At 40.8% G+C, this 20,159-nt stretch overlaps 1 protein-coding gene across 5 annotated transcripts in view; it reads left to right on the top strand.

Moving 5' to 3' along the window:
• ZDHHC20 (zinc finger DHHC-type palmitoyltransferase 20) overlaps positions 1 to 20,159 on the top strand; it is a 77,611-nt gene that overhangs the window by 10,236 nt on the left and 47,216 nt on the right. For 3 of the 5 annotated variants that reach the window (XM_053305558.1, XM_053305560.1, XM_053305559.1), the window contains exons 2-3: positions 10,558 to 10,584; positions 20,021 to 20,115. In XM_053305558.1, coding sequence (XP_053161533.1) covers positions 10,558 to 10,584; positions 20,021 to 20,115 — 122 coding nt within the window. Of the gene's footprint in view, positions 1 to 4,501; positions 4,607 to 10,557; positions 10,585 to 15,554; positions 15,649 to 20,020; positions 20,116 to 20,159 lie in introns of those variants that run through there. The other 2 variants (XM_053305561.1, XM_053305562.1) reach the window with 2 other exon arrangements.

Below are 20,159 nucleotides of genomic sequence, written 5' to 3'. Positions count from 1 at the left end.
TCCCTCCAGTCTTGTAATCACAAGTGGTTCCACATTATCATCTTTAACTCTTGCAATCCATTGGTTGGCACAGGAACCTCCTTGGTTTTTGGCCTTGATTGATATGTGCCAGTTGTCAAACAGCTATTGCCTTCCTTCCTGGCCCCTCAGCCATTCATAGGAACATACATAGGAAGCTGCCATATACTGAGTCAGACCATTGGTCCATATAGCTCAATATTATCTACACAGACTGGAAGCAGCTTCTCCAAGGTTGCAGGCAGGAATCTCTCTCAGCCCAGTAAATCTCTTCTGGAAAAGTTTGTATGGTTATGTGCAAAAAGACAAGAGTATCTCTTCTAAACAGCAATGGGACAAATTGTGGAAATGGACGTTGGACGTAAACCCCCCCCCCCATTACTTGATGTGCCTTGTAATCCCCCACCCCGAGTTACAGTACTACCTGCATATTCCTCATAACCTTGTGGGTTTCCAAATCCTTGTGTGTAAATCTCTGTAGATATATCATGTACAAACAACCACTTTGTATATAATTGTGCTTTGGAAACGTACTGTATGCTTTGGTAGTTTGTTGGTTCAATAAAAAAAAAATCTTGTCCTATAAAAATAAATAAATCTTGTCCTATCTTGGAGATGCAAGGGAGGGAACTTAGAACCTTCTGCTCTTCCCAGAGCGGCTTCATCCCCTATGGGGAATATCTTGCAGTGCTCACACATCAAGTCTATCTTGCAGTGCTCACACATCAAGTCTCTCATTCATATGCAACCAGGGCAGACCCTGCTTCGCTAAGGGGACAAGTCGTGCTTGCTACCACAAGACCAGATCTGAGCCCCCACTTTAAAGTGTCTCTTATTGACACTTTAAAGTGGGGCTTGGGAGAAGAAGGGGGAGGGTCACAATGGGGTTATTTTCTCATACAAAGTAAGGCTGCCAGTTACCAATAATAGTAACTATAGCATACATAAAATAGTAACTGATTTTCTCCTAAGCTATGGCTCTAATACATAAATGTAAGTAAGATGGGATTTGGGATTCTGCTTAATCTAGCTTTCAAAGCCACAGTAACAATCAGCAAGGCCATTCTCAGCTGTTGGTGTAAACAATGCCTGCATTCAAACTGGATGTGGGTAAACAAAAGTTATAGCAGTGCAGAAAAGAAAAGCCATGGGGTTCAATATAGCATAACAGCAGAAATAATCATGAGGAATGGGGTGCTTGTGACAAAATGACTAAGAGCTTACTGAAAGCAGTGATCACGATCCAAATGAAATAGTCTAGAGAGAGAATGCTCTGACCACCTTGTAAACAGCCATTCTTCATGCGTAACAATTCTGGACAAATTGTAAATGGCTTTCCTATTTGTTTCTCAAACATAGTAACTCATATTATATCGTATCATTAGTGTAATTATTTCATGTGGTATTGCTATTAACTTTTGAAATGGTTCACACAACCCATAGCAAAGATGCGAGAGAGCTAGCACTCTCTCTCTCTCTCTCTCTCTCCATATATATCCTCTATAATAAAAGGCTTGGGCGTGCGTTCGTGCTGCCCGTGTCTTTCTCGGCAGTTCTGGGCATGCGCAGAGCGCATGCCCAGAACTGGCGAGAAAGATACGGCCGCCCAGACACGGGTGGCCATGTTGGCCAAAGTAGCTGAAGTGCCCCATAAGACGGTTGATGTCCCCATCGTCTTAGCAATAAATTGCTCCCGCGGCCGCCGCCGCCAACTGCCCGCCCACCCTCCCAGCTGCCCGAGTCCTCCTTTTTGAACCAACCCCCCTCCCCATGATTAAGGGCCAAATCGGCCCATGTAATTGCCACCGCCTGCCCGCCCGCCCGCCCTCCCAGCTGCCGAGACCTCCTTACCAGAGTACGCCCACGTCAGTTGGGCGATAAAAGTTCCTATTTAGAGAAGGAGAGAGGCGCTCGCAAGCAGAGCTCCTCTCTGTGCAAAGTCACTGCCCGAACTGGCGCTATGGACGCAAAGGACACAATAGGCGTCCTTTGCGCCCAAAGCGCCAGTTCGGGAAGAGGCTTTTCAGGGGAGGGCGGGCGGCGGCGGCGGCCGCGGAGACCTTGGGGCCCTTGCCCGGCCGGGAGACTGGCCGCGGCATGCAGGCTGTCGGCGGGAGGGGGAATGGCGGCGGGGGGCTGGAGCGCCCGTTACTAGAGTTATTTAATGGGCCGAAATTCACTTGTATAGAGAGAGAGAGAGAGAGCGCAAACGCAGGAAACTAGCATTGTTACCTAAATAATTCTCATGCTAATCTGTAGTCTTATCTGGAGACACCTGAAGAACTGCTGCATGTTAGAAACACATTATTATTAATATTTGTCTATTTACATATTTCTGCATAAGAAATTCATACCTTGTGGTATATGTTTTTTCCATAAATTGTTTTCTGTGCTTTTACAGGAATGTTGCAATGTGTAGCCTTTGACACAAATGGAGGAAACTTGATTCTTGAGTGTGCTCTTCTTTCACCATCATCACATTGAGTAGAATCAAAATAACAAAACAGAAAAGCTCGGTGAAGCGGTTCAAGTAGCACTGTAGCAGTCTTGTGTCTGAGGGTAGTTATTGATGAAAGCATTTAACATCCCTAAACATTGTCATTTCTGGTACTATAGTTGTAACCTCCAAGCCTGTTGATTGGTTGTACTGCTTGGCCCAACATTCCTTCATTTACCCGAGAGACTAATAGAAACAAATGTGCTCTAAACATAGTAGTTGCCAATGGGAGCTTCCTCTTGGGGTAAACAGCATGCATACGGACCTCAGTTGGGATGCTAGCTGGGGAAAAGGATTTAAAACCTCCTGGCTGCAGTTTCAATCCAAATTGGATTTGGGACAGAGGAGCCTTGAATGTGCTCTTCTTATTGTGGTTTTAAAAAAAGCAAAAAAGCATAGAAGGCTTAAACTACAAATTTAAAGTATCTTATAGTTTGACCCTAAGATGTCTTGGTGCATAGACTCTCCTGCTTGATTTTATTTTATTTCATGATCACTCAAGCTTATTCTTTATATAATTTGAGCTACAATATTATCATCTGGTTTTATATCTTGTAACACACTTCTTTTTGTTTATAAGCATGATCTTTGAAACATGCTTTTTAATCTTGTTTAGTGTGCATCTGTAAATGCAACCTGTTCTCATTCTCCTTGAGAACCTTTTGATCAAACTGAAGCATGATTTATTTTACCACTAACATGAATTGAAACATTTTCATCTTTATATACAAGAGAATACATCCTTCTAATCAGCTATAGTTACGAGACATGCATTACGGATACTTCAGTTCAGTTGTGAGGGTGTTTAATAATGAAAAGAGAAAATCTCCCCCCACATACACACCCCACACCAAAAAAGTCTTAACTCACAACTTTGGTGTTCTCTTCACAGCTTCACAATAATTCATAGGAATTATTCCAAAAAGTCAGCAGACGAATTTAACACATTTGGGCTAGTTGATGAACCTTGGGATATTTGGTTTTGGAAAATAATAGAGCTAAATGTTACTGAAATAAACTCTTAGTAATGCAATAGTTAGGTTTCTGTGCATTTTTACTGAATCATCTACCTGCTTTGGTGGTGTTTTTAGATGGACAGCATCTGTTCATCATTGTAGCAGAGGATACTTCAGTAAGGTTTAGGGTGATAGATTAATCAATATAAGATTTAGAAAGAGATTAAGATTCATAATAATATAGAGCAAGGCATAATAGGCGTGCTGACAATAGAGAAATAAGTCTCATGCTGACAGTGAGGGGAAAAACACAAAAATAGAAGAGATGGATGTTGATTGTTGATGGTGCAACAGGATATGAAGAAGCTGTTGCCCCTAAAACGGGCCCAGTGTCTCAACTAGGGATGAGGTAATGAAAATTATCTAAGTAGTCAGCAAGAATGAAATGAAGTTGACCTTGACAAAGATATATGAATCCAGCAAATTAAAATGTCTAGTTCTGGGGAGAAAGATGAAGGGGCAGAAGATGGCCATAAATCCACCCCCAAATTACCCCACTTTACCTTTTGAAGATGGACAGGGTTTAAGGAGGAGGAGTTGAGGGGTGAGAGAGAAGTTAGAATTGGCATGTTTTCCTTAAGGATTAAGGGACACAGTGGTTTTCAGGTTGAACAAAAAATAAGTCAAAGAAGGCAGGTGAGTGGCACAGAGTTCTGAAATACAAGAACAATTAAGGACATTAGGAATAGGAAATATATAAAACATTTATCTGCATAATGACAATTGTGAGGAATTTTCTTACTGTGATTTTGATAAACTTTTTGTCGGAAAGACTAAAAGATCTCTTTTGGAATGGTGTGGCTTCCTGTAAACATACCTGGATTGGGGGGAAAGTGAGGCGAGCCGAGCCTCCTACCATCCTAAAGCCCAATATTGGGACAAAATAATTTTCTTTCGCCATAATAAAGTATTAACTTTATTAATTTATTTATTAACACCATCCATCATGTTGCTTATTTTACCAGATGTGGGAGAGTTCACCATCATTCCATTTCACAGATTGAAATGAAGTTTGCAAGATGGACTTTGGCAAATCTGCTTAATGTGTAGCTGCTGTTTACTGATCTCAAAACAGGTGCTGAAGATGGTAGTGCTTGTCTGTGTAACTTTGCTTAACAAGTCAGAGTGTAGGTAAGGTAAAGTTGTGACATCGAGTTGGTGTCGACTCCTGGTGACCACAGAGCCCTGTGGTTGTCTTTTTTGATGGAATACAGGAGGGGCTTACCATTGCCTCCTCCCGTGCAGTATGAGATGATGCCTTTCAGCATCTTCCTATATTGCTGCTACCCAATATAGGTGTTTCCCATAGTCTGAGAAACATACCAAAGGGGATTTGAAGCAGCAACCTCTTACTCCCTAGGCAAGTTACTTCCCTGCTGTGCCATTAAGGTGGCTTGGAGTGTAGTTACCTAGAGGTTATTTATAAACATATCTCAGGTACATTTTTTAGTTTACACCAGTGTGATAAATTAAGAAATCAATATAATTCAACATAATTCCTGTTCATTCTTACACATGAGGTTTGTATTGTTTGTTTAAGTATGTTGAATCTGCTACTGGACATGTGTAATCCTGCTGTTGTAGATAAAAATAGTCTAAGACCATACCAACAATAGTAACTGCAATCTATTTTAAACCCCTCTTGTGTTCACATGGATGATGCTTTAACTACCAAAACTTACACACTGACCCATGCTTCTATGAATCTCTTTATGTAATCTGTAGTTTGAGTTCATTGTTGGCCTTCAGGAGAGCCCTTAAAACCTATCTGTTTGGCCTGGCCTTCCAGGGTTTTTAAACTGTGTTAAATGTTTTCATTGTTAATGGTCTTATGCTGTTTTTAAATTGTTTTGTTTTTAAAGGACTGATTTGTGGGTTTGGAGGGGCAGTATATAAATAAATATGTAGTTGAATCAGCAGACGGATTTGTTCAGCATGGTCCATCTGTTTGGCATAATATTAATCCAAGGAAGCTTTAGAGAAAGAAAATATATGTTATAGACCTTGAATGACTAAATGCCAGATCATAGGAGCTATGCACTGGAAACTGTATTATTTCTTAGTAAGATCATTCGGTGACTCTTACTTGGTGATGGAGTTGTATTTCAAACATCTCCATCTTCAGCAAGGGAAAATCCAAACTTAGTTGTGATAAACTTGGGCTGGGTTAATTGCATCTTTCAGGGACGCCTATTAATGTTGGTACATTTCACTCCTCCATTACAGGGGAATGTAAACAAACTGCATGCTCTACTTCACAGTTGCTGTTTGCCTCTTCTCAACTGCATGCTCCCAGAATGGCAAGTGCATTACCATTAGTTTAAAACCTCCCATGGGAAAACAGCAAAGCACACTTGTTTAAGCATAGATTAGTTATAGTGGTGACAGTTCAGTCATTTATATCCTGCTTTTTCATAATGAGTTACACGCAAAGCAGCTTACATACTTAAGCCCAAATTAATAATAAAGCAGAACATAAGAAAAATATAAGATAGAACTACAGTTATAAAAAATAATATTGGCTTGACAAATCCCAGGTACTCGAGAACCATGGTACTTAGAAATTTAATCATGGCACCTAAGCTAGGATATTCAGAGGTAGAGTTATTTAATTAACTTTTTATTTGTTTCAGGCAGCCCTATTTCTATTCTAAGTATGTTACTTGTAAAGGGGATAAAGAGAAGCCAGTTTACCTTCCCCCTCCACAATACCAGTCACTAAGTTTTCGGTTATGGCCCCTTGGCTTTGGAACACCCTGCCTGAAGAGCTTCGTCATGCTCCCTCCCTCACTGTTTTTAAAAGATGTCTAAAAATGCACCTTTTTAAGGAGGCTTTTTAGTGTTCCATTTTTATTTATTTTTTGTTATATCTGGTAGCTTCTTTAGCTTTTTTTAAAAAAATTCAGTTTTTAGCTTTTAAAATAACCTTTAATTTGAATGTAATGATTGTGGTTTTTAATCTGACAACTTTTTTGTTTAATTTAGTTAGTTTTATTGTATCTTGTGTCTATCTTGTTATTGTGAGCTGCCCCAAGCAGTAGTCCACTGTAAATAAATAAATAATAAGTCTGGTAAATTTCTCAAATGTCAATTGGCTGGCTCCTAGCTCCAAAGAAAATTTGTCAGAGCCTGCATTAGAACCTCCTTTGTTTCCCTTTATAGGGTAAAATAAAACTAAAGGGGTAAACTATGCTTAATATCTGCTACAACTTGTAATAATTCCTTACAATTTAAGTATAAACCTCCCCCTTGGAAATAATGTCTAATCTTGTAGGAGAGGAGATGTTAGAACTGTTTTTCAATATCTTCTCAACCATACTTGTTTTACTATTGGGGTCAGGAGCAAATTAGGATTATGTCTAGGCCTCTACTATTTTGTAATCTATCTCATAGTTCCTTTTTCACCTGAGCACATCAATCTGTGCAAGTTGATTTTTTTTATTCCAGTGGGCAATCCCTGAGAAGTCAAGACCTGCCATACATCCCAACTTCTCAGCGTAACTTGTGGTTTAACATAAATGGAAAATCTGTTTGTTTTTGAAATTATGCTTATAATGTACTCAGAGTGATCTTGGATTATATTTTAATCAGGTTTATTGTAATAGTAGTTCTATGACCAAACTAACTGGCTAAATTTGGCCACAAAAGGGGAAACTGGCTTATGATTAAGAATTATTTTCAACATTTGCTTTTTTGAAAAATAAACTATGACTTGGGGTTGGCATTTATTTCAAATATTTATATTCTGCATTTTCAAATACATACAAGCAAGTCTTATAACAATATAAAACAAAAACTAATAAAATCAAAGATTAAAAACTAACCTGACCAAAAATAAAACCTAACAAATATTATTAAATACTGATCAATTATTTAAAGAATTAATTTTATAGAATAGTAATAGAGGGAACTATGCTAATTGCATTGGTGTCTGCTAGATGAATCCATTTTCCTCCCAGAGACTTTATAGAGCACCAGTTCACATGAAAGCCCCACCTCTCCACAGCAAATATAATTGACTTGGTGATAGTCTTGACTCCTGGGCAGTTGTGACCTTAGCCTCCTTTTACATACAAATGTTCAGGCACACAGAATTGGGTGCTTCTGAACTAGGGATATGCAAAACATTTTGACGTCAAAACGTTTTGACTCGAAACGTGCTGTTTCGAGTTTGGAACAAAACACCCTTTAAATAAAGGGCTTGTTTTGAGCTCGGAACAAAACAACCTGTTTCAATCAAAATGTTTTGAGTGCCATTTTGGAGTCCTGTTTTTCCCTAGCTGATCGGTTTTCTGACACTGGGTTGCGATCTCCATGCTTCTTGGTTGGCTTGTTATCCTACAGATCAAGTGTTGTCCTGGGCAACTGTGCCTCTATTGGCTGGGGGGAAGGAGTGGGGAGCCCCAAAGGAGGGAATTTCAGAATGTATTCAAAGGGACTAGGAGGCAGAGAGAGCCCCTTATAGTGTGCCTCTCTTGAAGAGGATACCACAGGAGCGGAGGAACGAAGGTGTGATTTTGTGGTTTTCTTTTTTCCGCACAGAGTATAATATTCTGTGCTATTCCTGCTAAAACTATCTGATTTTGCTGGATCTCAGATTCATCAAAGGCAAGAACTTGTGTGTCTGCCTTCCTTGAGTTGTGATTTGTTTTGTTTGTGAGATAGTGTTTTAGCGAGAAATGGACAGTGTCAGCACTGTGTGTGTGTAATGTTGGTGATTGCTGTGATGAGCTCCATGTCTGGCCTTGAGACTAACTTGTGCTTTGCTCATGGCTCTGGTCTGCTCTGCAGTCTGCATTGCAAGTTGTTGTACTCAATCAAAATGTGGCTGAAACTGCTCTTGTTGAGCTTATGGTTATACTTGCTGCTGAGGGTGCTGCTGTGGCAGCTGTTGCAATTCTAAGAATTAAGGAGTCAAAACTGTGTGTGAGAGAGCAACTTGTGCCAATGATGTTACTGCAGTACAGCCACTGTGGTTGGCAATAGGATCTGGGTCATTGATTGTTTTTTGGCCATTTTTTGACTGTTGGAAATGTGTGTTCTGTGTTGGGAGGGGCAGATTCCCTTCTACTGTATATTTCTGCACTGTTTTTCAAGGCAGCGGTACAAAATGCACTGCAAATTGCAGTACAAAACTTGTGTGTGCACTCTGTGAGTGCAAGTTGTTCTGATCATAGGGAACAATGGGAAAACTTGAAACATCTTATTGTCTTCCATTGGGTGGTAGGGCCTGATGGGTGCTACCTACCACACAACCTACGAACGTAATGGGCAAGCAGGCGATTTTAAACAGATTTTTAACGTTTTCTACAAACCCCCATTAGATTCTATGCGGGGGTCAGGGGAAAGGTTAAAAATGTGTTAAAAATCACCCGCTTGTCCATTTCTTTTGTGGGTTGGATGGTAGGTAACACGCATCAGGCCCTACCACCCAACCCACTTTGGTGTCTCTATGAGCTACCCATGGAGAACACTGAGGTGTTTTGACTTTCTCCATTGTTCCCTATGGCCAGAACACTTGAAACGTTTTGAGTTTTATTCCACCAAAACAGCCAGCTGTTTGACTGTTCGACTGCTGTTTTGGCGAAACATCTCGGCCACCTGCATTTTGTTTCAAGCTTGAAACAAAACGCTGTTTTGTTTCATGCACCTCCCTATTCTGAACATATTAACTTCCTCCTCCCCAGGGAAAAGAAAAGGGGGGTGGGGGAAGGGGGAGGAAGCTAAGGACAAAGTGCTACCAAGCATTTGCAGAGTGCTTTTCCTTTGCAGTGGGAGTGTATCATCACCTGTCTATAGAGAAATAGTCATATAAGGGACCTTCACATGTTCATTTACCATGTTCCAAGTCTGTTTTTTTGTTTTCATGGTTCTCCATCACATACACAAATATGTTTGCAGTAACTTTGGATAATATACTACTGAGGAGAGCTGGTTTTTCAAGGATGTATGTTTGGAAACAAAGTGGTGGAGAGTGCCATGAATACAGAAAAAACTACACAATATCCAAAATATAAACTGAGTTGTAGTGGCTAAAAACAAGTTGAAACATTTTAATAGATTTTCAGTTATAATCTTCCCCATTTTAAGACACAAATGGATGATGTTCTTTCTTTCTCATTTGTAATCGCAACAACCCTATGTGATTAGTCATCGTTCTTCCCATTTTACTTGGTCTGAGAGAAGTGGCTTATCTGATAACACAAAATGAGGGCCACCTAGACAATAATGTGATTGGGATCTGCTTGGCTTTTTAATGTAAAATGTGCAGGGCCCTGATTGGCATTCAGACCATGAGGGAAGGGCAGCTTTAGTCATTTGTCCCTGTCTTGGTCCCAATTTTGGATTGACCTCCCCATTTTGTCAGTAGAGCTTCCCTGCCAGGACCACACCAGAACTGGAGCCCTTTGCGATGGAAGCAAAGGCCTAAAGTCCTAATCAGGGCCTTGCACTGATGCCACTTATTTATTTTATTTTATTTTATTTTATTTTATTTTATTTTATTTTTGGTGTGTGGCGGGTGGTGTTAAGCACGCAAGTCCAAATCATACTATTAACTTGTAATCTGGTTTGGCCCTGAACCTGGCCCTTATCTGTATCTAGGTCTTTCTACAGGTTTAGCACACTGGCACTCGCACTGATGCTCTCAGTGCATCAGATGTATTGGACATCTTAGTTTCCCAAGCTTCAAGAACTTGACGGAGAAATGAAATAAATTTTCAGCAACTTAAAAAAAACACCAAAAAGCAAATACTCATTTCCAGTAACTAAATAGGCAGAGCTTTCATCACTAAGCTATTAGCTAATTAAACAGACACACCTGTATTTATGAAAGGGCTTATGAAATGTGCATGTGGTTTTCTATCTTTATTGCTAGGTTTCTCCAAATATGTGGACTTTGGGAAATGGCAAAACCTTTGCAAGTGTTACTTTTTATGTCTGGATCAGCTTCCTTCATATTTTTAATGAATGTTGTTTTCTGGAAAACTACAAGTTCATTAACTCTAGTTTTCTGTTTTTCCCTAGTTACAATTACCTCAACTGGAGAAAAAGGTAGGAATCTTTCACTCTATATGAAATAGAGTTTTGAATTGTTTGTTTTTTGTTACATATATAAAGTGCATGTCTGAATGCCATAGTTGTGATATTACTTAGATGTTATTATGTGAGAATTATAGTTTCTGCACTAGGTGAAATAGGTCCGGCACTAGTCATGTCTCCTCTGGAGTACTGTGTCCAGTTCTTTACAACACACTTTAAGGAGGATGTCTTGGAATGGTTTCAGAGGAAGGAAACAAAGATGGTCAGTGGTGCAGAAAACAAGCCCTATGAAGAAAGGAACTTGGTATGTTTAGCCTGGAAAAGAGAAGGTTGCGGAAGGACATCACGTCACTTTTCAGATAGCTGAAGGGCTGTTATGTAGGAGAGTGCAGAGAGTTGTTCTCTGCTGCCCTAGAAGGCAGGATTCGTTCTAATGGGCTTAAGTTATAGGCAGGTAGCTTTTGGTTGAGCTATAAGAGACACTTTTTATTGGTAAGAACAGTTTGGCAATGGAACCAATTACCTAGGAGGGCTGTGGGCTCGCCCTCACTGGAAGTCTTCAGACAGAGTCTGGATAGCTTTCTGTTGAATATGCTCTTGCTCTGGATTTCCTGCATTGAGTAGGTGGTTGGACCCGGTGACTTATACAAGTCTTTCTCCAACTCTATGATTCTGCACTGGAGTCCCAGAATTCCATTTATGTAGATCTTTCAAGAACACAGCCCTGTACACATTTCCCTGTTTTGTGTTTCTGTATATACCATTTGCGTATTTTCTTGCTTGCTTATTTCTCATTCCTCACCTCCCAATGAAGAAGCAATTCCTCTTCCTTCCTATTACAATCCTGTCATTAATTCATATTAATTGCATTACATTAATTACTGTAATTAATATAGAGTTTCATGACATAGTTTAAAAGGGTGGTGGGGTTGACTTCCTTTAGAGAAAAATGGCCAGATAATGTCAGTTCAGTTCCCTAGGGATACGTTTCGAAAGAATGCAGAAGTCATTGAGCAAATATGTCTCTGCAGAGTTAAGCCGATGCATAGATCTGTTGATGTCCTTGGACTTGACGTTGCATGGAGCGGCAGAACTTGGAACCTGTAGTGCCTTGCTTATGAGGCAAGGCTACAGCATCTGGGGCTTTTTAGTTTGGAAAAGAGGCGACTACAGGGAAACATGATAGAGGTGTATAAAACTATGCATGGAATGGAAAGCAACTTGCTGTAGTCTTCTGGACTTAGTGACAGCGCAGTTCAGGAAATTGTGTGGGCAGGGAAGTGCTCCAGTGGCTGGATATCCTCTCCTGCCGGGAGCTAGGACTGCAGCAGCCCCACCCGGCCTGAGACTTTAAGAGGGGTGCCTGCACACAGCTTGGGCATGCCCTTGCTCAAGTGGTGGAGGGCGGGCAGCAGCCCCTTGGGGGGCGGCAGCCCGGGTTCTTTGAACCTGTTCGCACAATGTTGACTCCACCCCTAATGCCTCTAAATATCAGTTGCAGGGGATCAACTACATTTAACTACATTTTGAACTGACATTTATTTGTTTTTAGCAGTAACATAATTACTAGAACTTTGCTTGCAGCATTCTGCCTTAGTTGCTTCTTCCTTGGAGAGGCTTGCCCTCACCTCTTGCTTGTAGGCTTCTCAGAGGCATCTGGTGGGCCACTGTGTGAAACAGGATGCTGGACTAGATAAGCCTTGGGCCTGATCCAGCAGGACTGGTCTTATGTTCTTAACTACTTTTTATGCCTTTTAATATTTAAAATTTTCCAGTTTTTATGTTGTTGTTGTTGTTGCAAGAATTCCAAAGTGCTTCAAACATACTTCCTGAAACTTCATCATCACAAAGCACAATTTAACAGTCATGGCTTTCCCCGCAAATTCCAGAGAATTAATTTGGTGAGAGTGCTGAGAACAGAATTAAATTTCCCAAAGAAATGACTATTTGATCAGTTTAAGTCAGTGTTCTGCTTGTTTCACATTTTAGTAGTTCCTTGAGATACAAGCTAGGGGCATTCCTGAGTGTGTGCCTGTGTCTGTGAAAATATTCTTACAAACTATACATTCTGATCTGTAATACAAATATAGCCTTATTCTCCTGTCAGCTTAATTTTGCCACTTGGCACTTATACCTTGTGGTTTCTTGTGGTTGATATAGCTAGTTTACTGTTGATTTCTCTATTTGGTTTCTTCCTCTTTCCTTACTGTAATTTTTTTTTAACACTGTGTCTAAATTTGTGGTACAATGTTTGTCATTCTATAACAGGCCTGCTCAACAAACGCCCCCTTAGCTGTTTCTGAACTACAACTCCCATAATCCCCAACCACAGTGGCCATTAACCAGGGATTATGGGAACTGTAGGCCAACGTCTGCATGAGGGCCAAAGTTGAGCAGCCCTGTTCTATCTATCTATCTATCTATCTATCTATCTATCTATCTATCTATCCTAAACGTATCTGTCGCTAATCCCATGCATGGCAGCTCTCATGAGAGTTCGCGAGCAGCTGCCTGGGGGACAGTGACGGGGACGGGGAGAAAATGGCAGCAGCTGCTGGCCGGCAGAGAGGGAAAGTGCCGCTGGTGGGCAGGGAGGGAAAGCTCCCGCAGCCCATCATGGCCGGGTGGGGAGGGAAAGCTCCCCCAGCCCAGTCGGTGGAGAAGGAAAGCGCCGGCCACACCTGTTGGCGAGGGAAACTGCTGCTGGTGGGCAGGGAGGGAAAGGAAAGCCAAGCGCAGAACAGACTGGGGCTGCGGGGGTGGGGAAGGACAGAGAACGGACTGGGACTGAAGGGAGGAAGGGAATGACAGGGAGAACTAGGGGTGCAGATGGTCTGCTCCGGAACAGCTAGTACTCTGTAAAGTAAGACTCTTCACTGAAAAATAATGTAACGGGATGGCACTAGGATTCTGCATGTGCAAAGTCACAAGGGCTACAGCGATGAGGTCCCAGTAATGTTTCAGAATCTCTCTCCAACTAAAGCAGAATGCTGCAAACAAAGTTCTAGTAATGCTCCTGCTAAAAAAATCCTCAGTTCAAAATATAGTTAAATTTGTGCACTTGAAATAGTTGAATTCAAGAAGTTGCTAATTGCCTCAACTGAAGTTAAACTGAGATTTTTGTGAATGAAGTCTAAATTTAGGGACTTCAATATTCAAGCTTCATCTCAAAAATCCTGTATTATAGAACTTAAATCTGACAACTAACTCAGGTTGGACTTTAAAATCTTAATGTTGGTGACTTATTTAAAAAAGAAAGAAAATTTCTTTTTAAAGAAAAACCTGTTGGAGGTTCAGAATATACTTTTAACAGCTGGCTTCCGTTCTGGTGACAGAAATGTTGTTGTGAACGTTTAAGATTTTTTGTACAGTAATTGTGGTTATGGATAAAATACAGGCAGTCACAGGAGGACCTAGTGTGTGTATACATAGTATCTTTTGGAGCAGGTGGAATCCCCTAATGTTTCTGGGATTGCACTGTATGCTTAATTGTATATCTTCTTAAACTTTCATCCGTTATCAGCTTGGGGAAGTGGGTCAACAAATTCTCTTTCAGCATGAGATTGTGACAGAAGTAACATTAAACATTCATGTTACAAGGAGCTCCTCTGAACTTCATGCAACAGTCTCCCCCCACCCCCCACCAATTGGTTAGTCAATTGGAAGGTGCATTCCCCACCAGTCCTAAGATTTTAGAAGCTTAGCAGTAGCATGTATTAAGTGATTGATGGGGGCATTGGCATCAACTACTGGATTTAGGAGGATGGTGATAAATCTTTTAATTAGTATTGCCTTATCGTCTTAATGTAGCTTACATTGGGAATATGTCTATTTCGGAAACTAGGTTGAATTAGGCTAGTGGAGGAACAATAAGGCAAAAGCAACAACAAAGCCATGGCTGCACTTGGTAGTCTTCTTGGAGTTCTCTTCACAGGATCCAATAAGTACTGGTCTTGATTTCATAAGGTGTGCTCCACAAATCTACAGTGCTGTTGTGTGTCTCTTTTGCTAGGACTGGCAGCTAAGCCCTGAAAAACCACGGGCATAACTGAGATCCAGATACTTCACAGTCCAGAGGCCATGCAACAGTTGCCAAAGCAGCTCCATTCCTGGCTCAGAGTAGTTACTGCTGCAACTCTGACCTGTCACAGTAGCATTAGTGGCTGTTACATGGGTTTGGCACCATGGCATTCCCAGATCTGCCAAGACTCAACTGGTTATGCTGGTTCAGAGATGTGTTTATGTCTCTTCAGTGCAGGCCAAAAGGTTTCTGATTCTCACTCTTCACTTCCATGTTTTTAAATTTCTTGTTAAATTTATATACCGCCTTTCACTAAAACAATCCCAAGGTGGTTTACAGCAAAATTTAAAAACAAGATTATAAATATGGCACAGTTAAAATATTAAGCTGAAAATATAAGACAAATCTAATTAAAAATTTAAAACACAAGCATAAAAACAATACAAAGTACAAAGATCAGCAGCAGAGAGTATCATATAAAAGTCTGGGTAAAAAGCCAAGATTTAACATGTTTCCTAAAAGCTGTGATGGAGACTTCCATGACTGTTAGCTTCTCGTTAGACTGAACTTAGATAAATAATGTTTGCTACTAAGAGTGCCTAATGCTTGAATACATATGATTTGGCCTAATAGCACCACTTTTAATAATAATCAACCACCAGTTTCATAATGTGATGCTGCATTTTATGCTAAACACTGGTGCTTTAAATATGCATTCAGATCTTAAAAATCAAGTTAATGGAAGTCTGTGGTCAAAGTTAAATTGTCTCTTTTTCTTTATAATCTTAAAGATGACTGCCTCCTCTGTGACTTTAAATTTCATTGGGGACTGCATGGTTGCATCATACCCATTGTCCTCTTCGGCATAATTTCCCTAATCTGAATCTGGCTGTAACTATAAATTGCTGATCACCTATTAACACATGATTAAAACTTTGCCACTTTCTCTTTCTGTTTGAAGGAAAACTGGAATGACAGACTATTTCAGTCAGCAAGCAGCTAGTTTTGTGCCTGAGAGATAGCAAACTGAATTTTCTTTTTAACTAAGTGTCAAGGTGAGCATCTCACGATCATTCTTCTTAAAATTATATTTAGAAAACTGTTTCTCTCTTCGCCACACTAAAGTTTGCCCTCCTATAGGGACATTACGTGGATATCCTGGAGGTGCAGTAAGACATGGATCCTTGGGAGCAAATATTTCTCCAAACTTCATTAACCAATTTATAACAGTACCTGTTGGCCCGATGGACTGTATTTACTCTTACCCATAGAGCTAAATTGAAACCTTTTACTTTTATAAGATAAAGTTTAAGTCTGCAATCAAGGGACACAGCTGAAGTGGTGGCAAAACCTGCCTCTCTTCTCCAGATGTAGGGACTACAGTCATATAATTTTTACCATTATACTGATGGGCACATGACAAGCAGTCCAGTAAGAGAATGAAGCCATTCAAATGACCTACCAGGTGGACATGTGGGGGGAATGCTTCCCAAACCTTGTCTTCCCCCGCCCCAGACAATCCTTCATTGCAAGCCCATTCTGTGCTCCCATGCAATCAGCCCTGCTCCATGCAGTGTAGATTGATCGGAGGCCCGGGCTCTTTGTCCTGGCCTCCATGAAGCCCACAATGCACTGCGCAACACGCATGATGCATTGGGGAGTCTCCCAAGATGCGGACACTCTAGGTGCGTCCGCTGGGGCTAAACATAGCCCCTTGAAAAACACAAGCCGTTAGCTTGGGTTAAGGGAGTGTTTGTTCCTTTAACCTGAGCTAATAGCTGGGTTTGAAAGCTGGGCTATGCGGCACTAGCCCGGTGCCAGCGATTCTCACGCACAGCCTAACCCAGGCTGGGCATCCCTATCCTGGAGTAGGCTGCTTATGAGAGCAGCCTCCCATGTATTGGAGAATTTATTGCAGATTCCTTTGTATAAAAGAACATTCATAGAAGCATTGTATGTAAGACAGCAGAGGCAATGCTGACATGTGTGATATCTCCATCTGGCATATGATCCCATTTTTTATTGCTTCGTATTCACAAAGATACAAATAGATCGGGGAGAGTGCAGAGACAAACATATGACAAGAGGGTTAGACATTTGTGAAAGAAAACAGAAGGCAGTGGGCATATTTAGCTTGGAGGAAACAAGATTATGGAGGAGTGGGATGCAGTTTGACAGTCTTCAGATATTACAAAGGAGTCTGTAAAGGAAGGGAGCGAATGGCTTAACAGGATACTAGGAGTTGTTGTTGCAGCAAAACAAATTGGGTTTGAGCCTAAATAGTTTTTCAGGAAACAAAAGGCACTTTGATTCATGTTGAAGATTTTTCATTGATCTCCCCCCCCACCCCGTCCCTCTGCAGCCAGCCCCCTGTGCTCCCTCCCCAAAGTCTGCTCCTGAAAGTTGATGGACCTCCACAGAATAGTATGGCATGCTGCACGAGGGATGCAGCAGGAAGGAGGGGTTGGTGAAAATCAACCCTCACCCTTACATGGAGTAGAAGTGCTTCTGTGTCATGAAACAAACACTTAGGCTCCAACCCATTGAATTTGGGTGTCATAAGCATTGTATGTATGTATGTATGTATGTATGTATTCGATTTCTATACCGGCCTTCCAAAAATGGCTCAGGGCGGTTCACACACAGAAATAATAAATAAATAAGATGGATCACTGTCCCCAAAGGGCTCACAATCTAATCTTAGGACATTGTCCTAAGAATGATTTAGTTAACAGATATTCTGAATAATTTTTCATAAATATTGGATGTTTTTACTGTTTTAGAAAATGGTATGCAGTACTATGTGATATGCTCTTTCCTTTAGTCTTTTTTCGAGCTACACTTAGGTTAGAAGTTAACTAACCTAAACAATAGAACACACAAATTTGTCTGGTTCAGACGTCATGCAGAACCACAGTTAAAGGCTGGTCCAACATCAGGGGCACACATTCCCCACTCCCCTGCCTGCATAAGCCTCTACTTCCAATTTAGGTTAGAATAAGGCAAGATTTGTTATAATGTCCAGACTGACCAATACTGATTTATTCAAACCTACTTACCTGAAAGAAACTGTGATTTGTAATTCACTCCAAAACTTGATTACAGATCCCTGTTTATTTCAAACCATTATGGCTTTCTGTTTGCCAGTCTCTCTCTCTCTCTCCCCCCCCCCCCCCACGTGCAAGAACAGTAAGCAAGGGTATTAATTGTAAACAAAGTGCTCAGAATTTTCAAGAATCCACGGGCTGATAGAGAAAAGGTTTTTTATTTATTTTCCACAGGTTGTAAATCTGCTCGTAGCCACCTCAAGTATTCATAACTTAGGAACTGAGCAAATGGCAAAAGTCAGGTACCCTGTTTCCCCGAAAGTAAGACCTACCCCGAAAGTAAGACCTAGCAGTAATTTCTGATATACCATTAATTGCCCTAGTGCATTTTGGGGGGCTAAAATTAATATAAGACACTGTCTTATTTTGGGGGAAACACGGTAGTTAGAGTTAGCTAGGCATAGACTAAATGGCTTGGGACCAGGTTACATGAGAGAGTGCCTTGCCCCATATGTTCCGACTTGGACCTTAAGATCTCCTTCTGAGGCCCTGCTCGGAGTGCCCTTGCCACACAAGGTGAGGCGGGTGGCTAATAGGGAGAGGGCCTTTTTGGTGGTTGCACCCCATTTATGGAACAGCCTGCCTAGTGAGGTTCACCTGGCACCATCACTTTGTTCTCTTAGATGCCAGGTAAAACCTTTCTGTTTACCTAGGCCTTTAAATTTGATTTTTAAAACTGACTTTTAAAAGTGTGTGTGTGTGTGTGTGAGAGAGAGAGAGAGAGAGAGAGAGAGAGAGAGAGAGAGAGAGAATCCACCCAGATAACAATTTGTTGTTTGTTTGTTTGTTTGTTATTAAACTGGGAGTACCAGATAATCCAGGTAGGCTCAGTGAGTGATCCTGGTGAGAAACAGGGCAGAATCTCCTGGAGCAGGGGCTGGATCCCAGGGCCTGTACTGATTTGTTAGCTCTGAAGCCCACAATAATAAACAAAATACTTTGCCATATTTATCTGAATCCAAGACAAGGGTTTTCCCAAGCTTGTTGATGTTGGAAATCAGGGGGTCATCTTAAATTCAGAGTTATCTTTCTTTAAGGTGAATATGGCATCTGTTGCATGATATTTATAATTTTTGACCTCCAAAAGACACATATTTTGCCACTGTTCGTTCTCCAGAGGAAAGCAGACTTTAAGTCAGTGACTCATTCAGAGATATGCTTCCCACTGCTGTGCTAGCACCACCTCCAACCATGCAAAGCCATAATGCTCAGATAAATTAAAAGGAAACTACTTTAGGTACAAATTATAGGACTGATCAGCTGATTTTGCTATGAAAGAAATACATGTGACTTCAGCCTGTAAGCGTCTAGTTATGTTCAAATGTCAAAGGCCTGTGTAGGATTTCTGAAGCTTTCTGGGGTCTGGTTCATCAGATGGGCAGGTGGGGCAGGAACACTTTTGAATTATTTCACACATGGATTGGATTGGCCTGAGGTATCATCTGATCCAGCCCATTGCTCATCAGTCTGTTGTTTATATATTCTGCGTTAAAGAATAAAAGGGTATCAAAGCAGTTCATGCAGAGAAAGAATAAGAATACGACGATAGTTCCCTGTCAGCAAATTATCCTTCACAAACTGTGTTTGGCATGCTATCAGAAGTGAGCCAGTGTCTTCGACAGTGGATCAAGGGATTCTGTCTTAAAGAGTCACTGACACACATCCAGACTGGTGTTGTGCTAGCATAATGCGGAAAAGTTGCACGCGCACTTTGCAGAGCTGTGAAGTTGCAGTGCTCCACGATGTTGTGCACAGCTAGTGGAATACCTTCTCTGGGACACCTGCAAGGCATTGCTCAGTGCACTGTGCAGTGTGTCAATGTCTTCTGCTAGTTCAAGAAGAAGTTTGGAACAGATGTTCCTTCTTTTGAACAATATAGTGCAAGGACACAGCACAAACACAACAGCATTATGCTAGTGCAACACTAGTAGGCCTATTGTTGGAGGTAGATCAGTAGTAGGCTTTACCTAAACCAAGTACAAACATTATTGTATTAATAGCATTTAGATAGCAAAGATCACATTTAAAAACAGACAATTTAAAGATAGTTTAATTTAATACAGTTTTTTAAAATAAAAAAAACCACACAAAACATTTATTTCTATTCTTCCTTCCTTTTCTTGTTTAATTGCTCAGAACTGGCCACACTAGCATGCCTTTTGTTGTCTTGCGAAAGTCTCTTCAAAACTTGTTTTACTGAAATGCTGAAGAAAAAGTTGACATGTTTTGCACCCTAAATCATTGCATTTTTGTTCTGTTGTGTTTTGCTCTCTTTTGCAGTACTCACTGAAACCTTATTTGTATTTTATTTTTATTGCAGTTGTCTACCTTGTGGTTTTTCATCTGTCGTTTGTCATGTTTGTGTGGTCCTATTGGAAGACAATTTTTACATCTCCCGCCTCCCCTTCCAATGAGGTAAATGTCAATGTTGGCATATTGATGCCACTCTTACTACTGAA

This window comes from Hemicordylus capensis, chromosome 3 (assembly GCF_027244095.1).
Source record: "Hemicordylus capensis ecotype Gifberg chromosome 3, rHemCap1.1.pri, whole genome shotgun sequence".
NCBI classification, from domain to species: Eukaryota; Metazoa; Chordata; class Lepidosauria; order Squamata; family Cordylidae; genus Hemicordylus; species Hemicordylus capensis.
The sequence above is the reverse complement of the archived record's forward strand: the minus strand, read 5'-3'. Positions and strand labels throughout refer to the sequence as shown.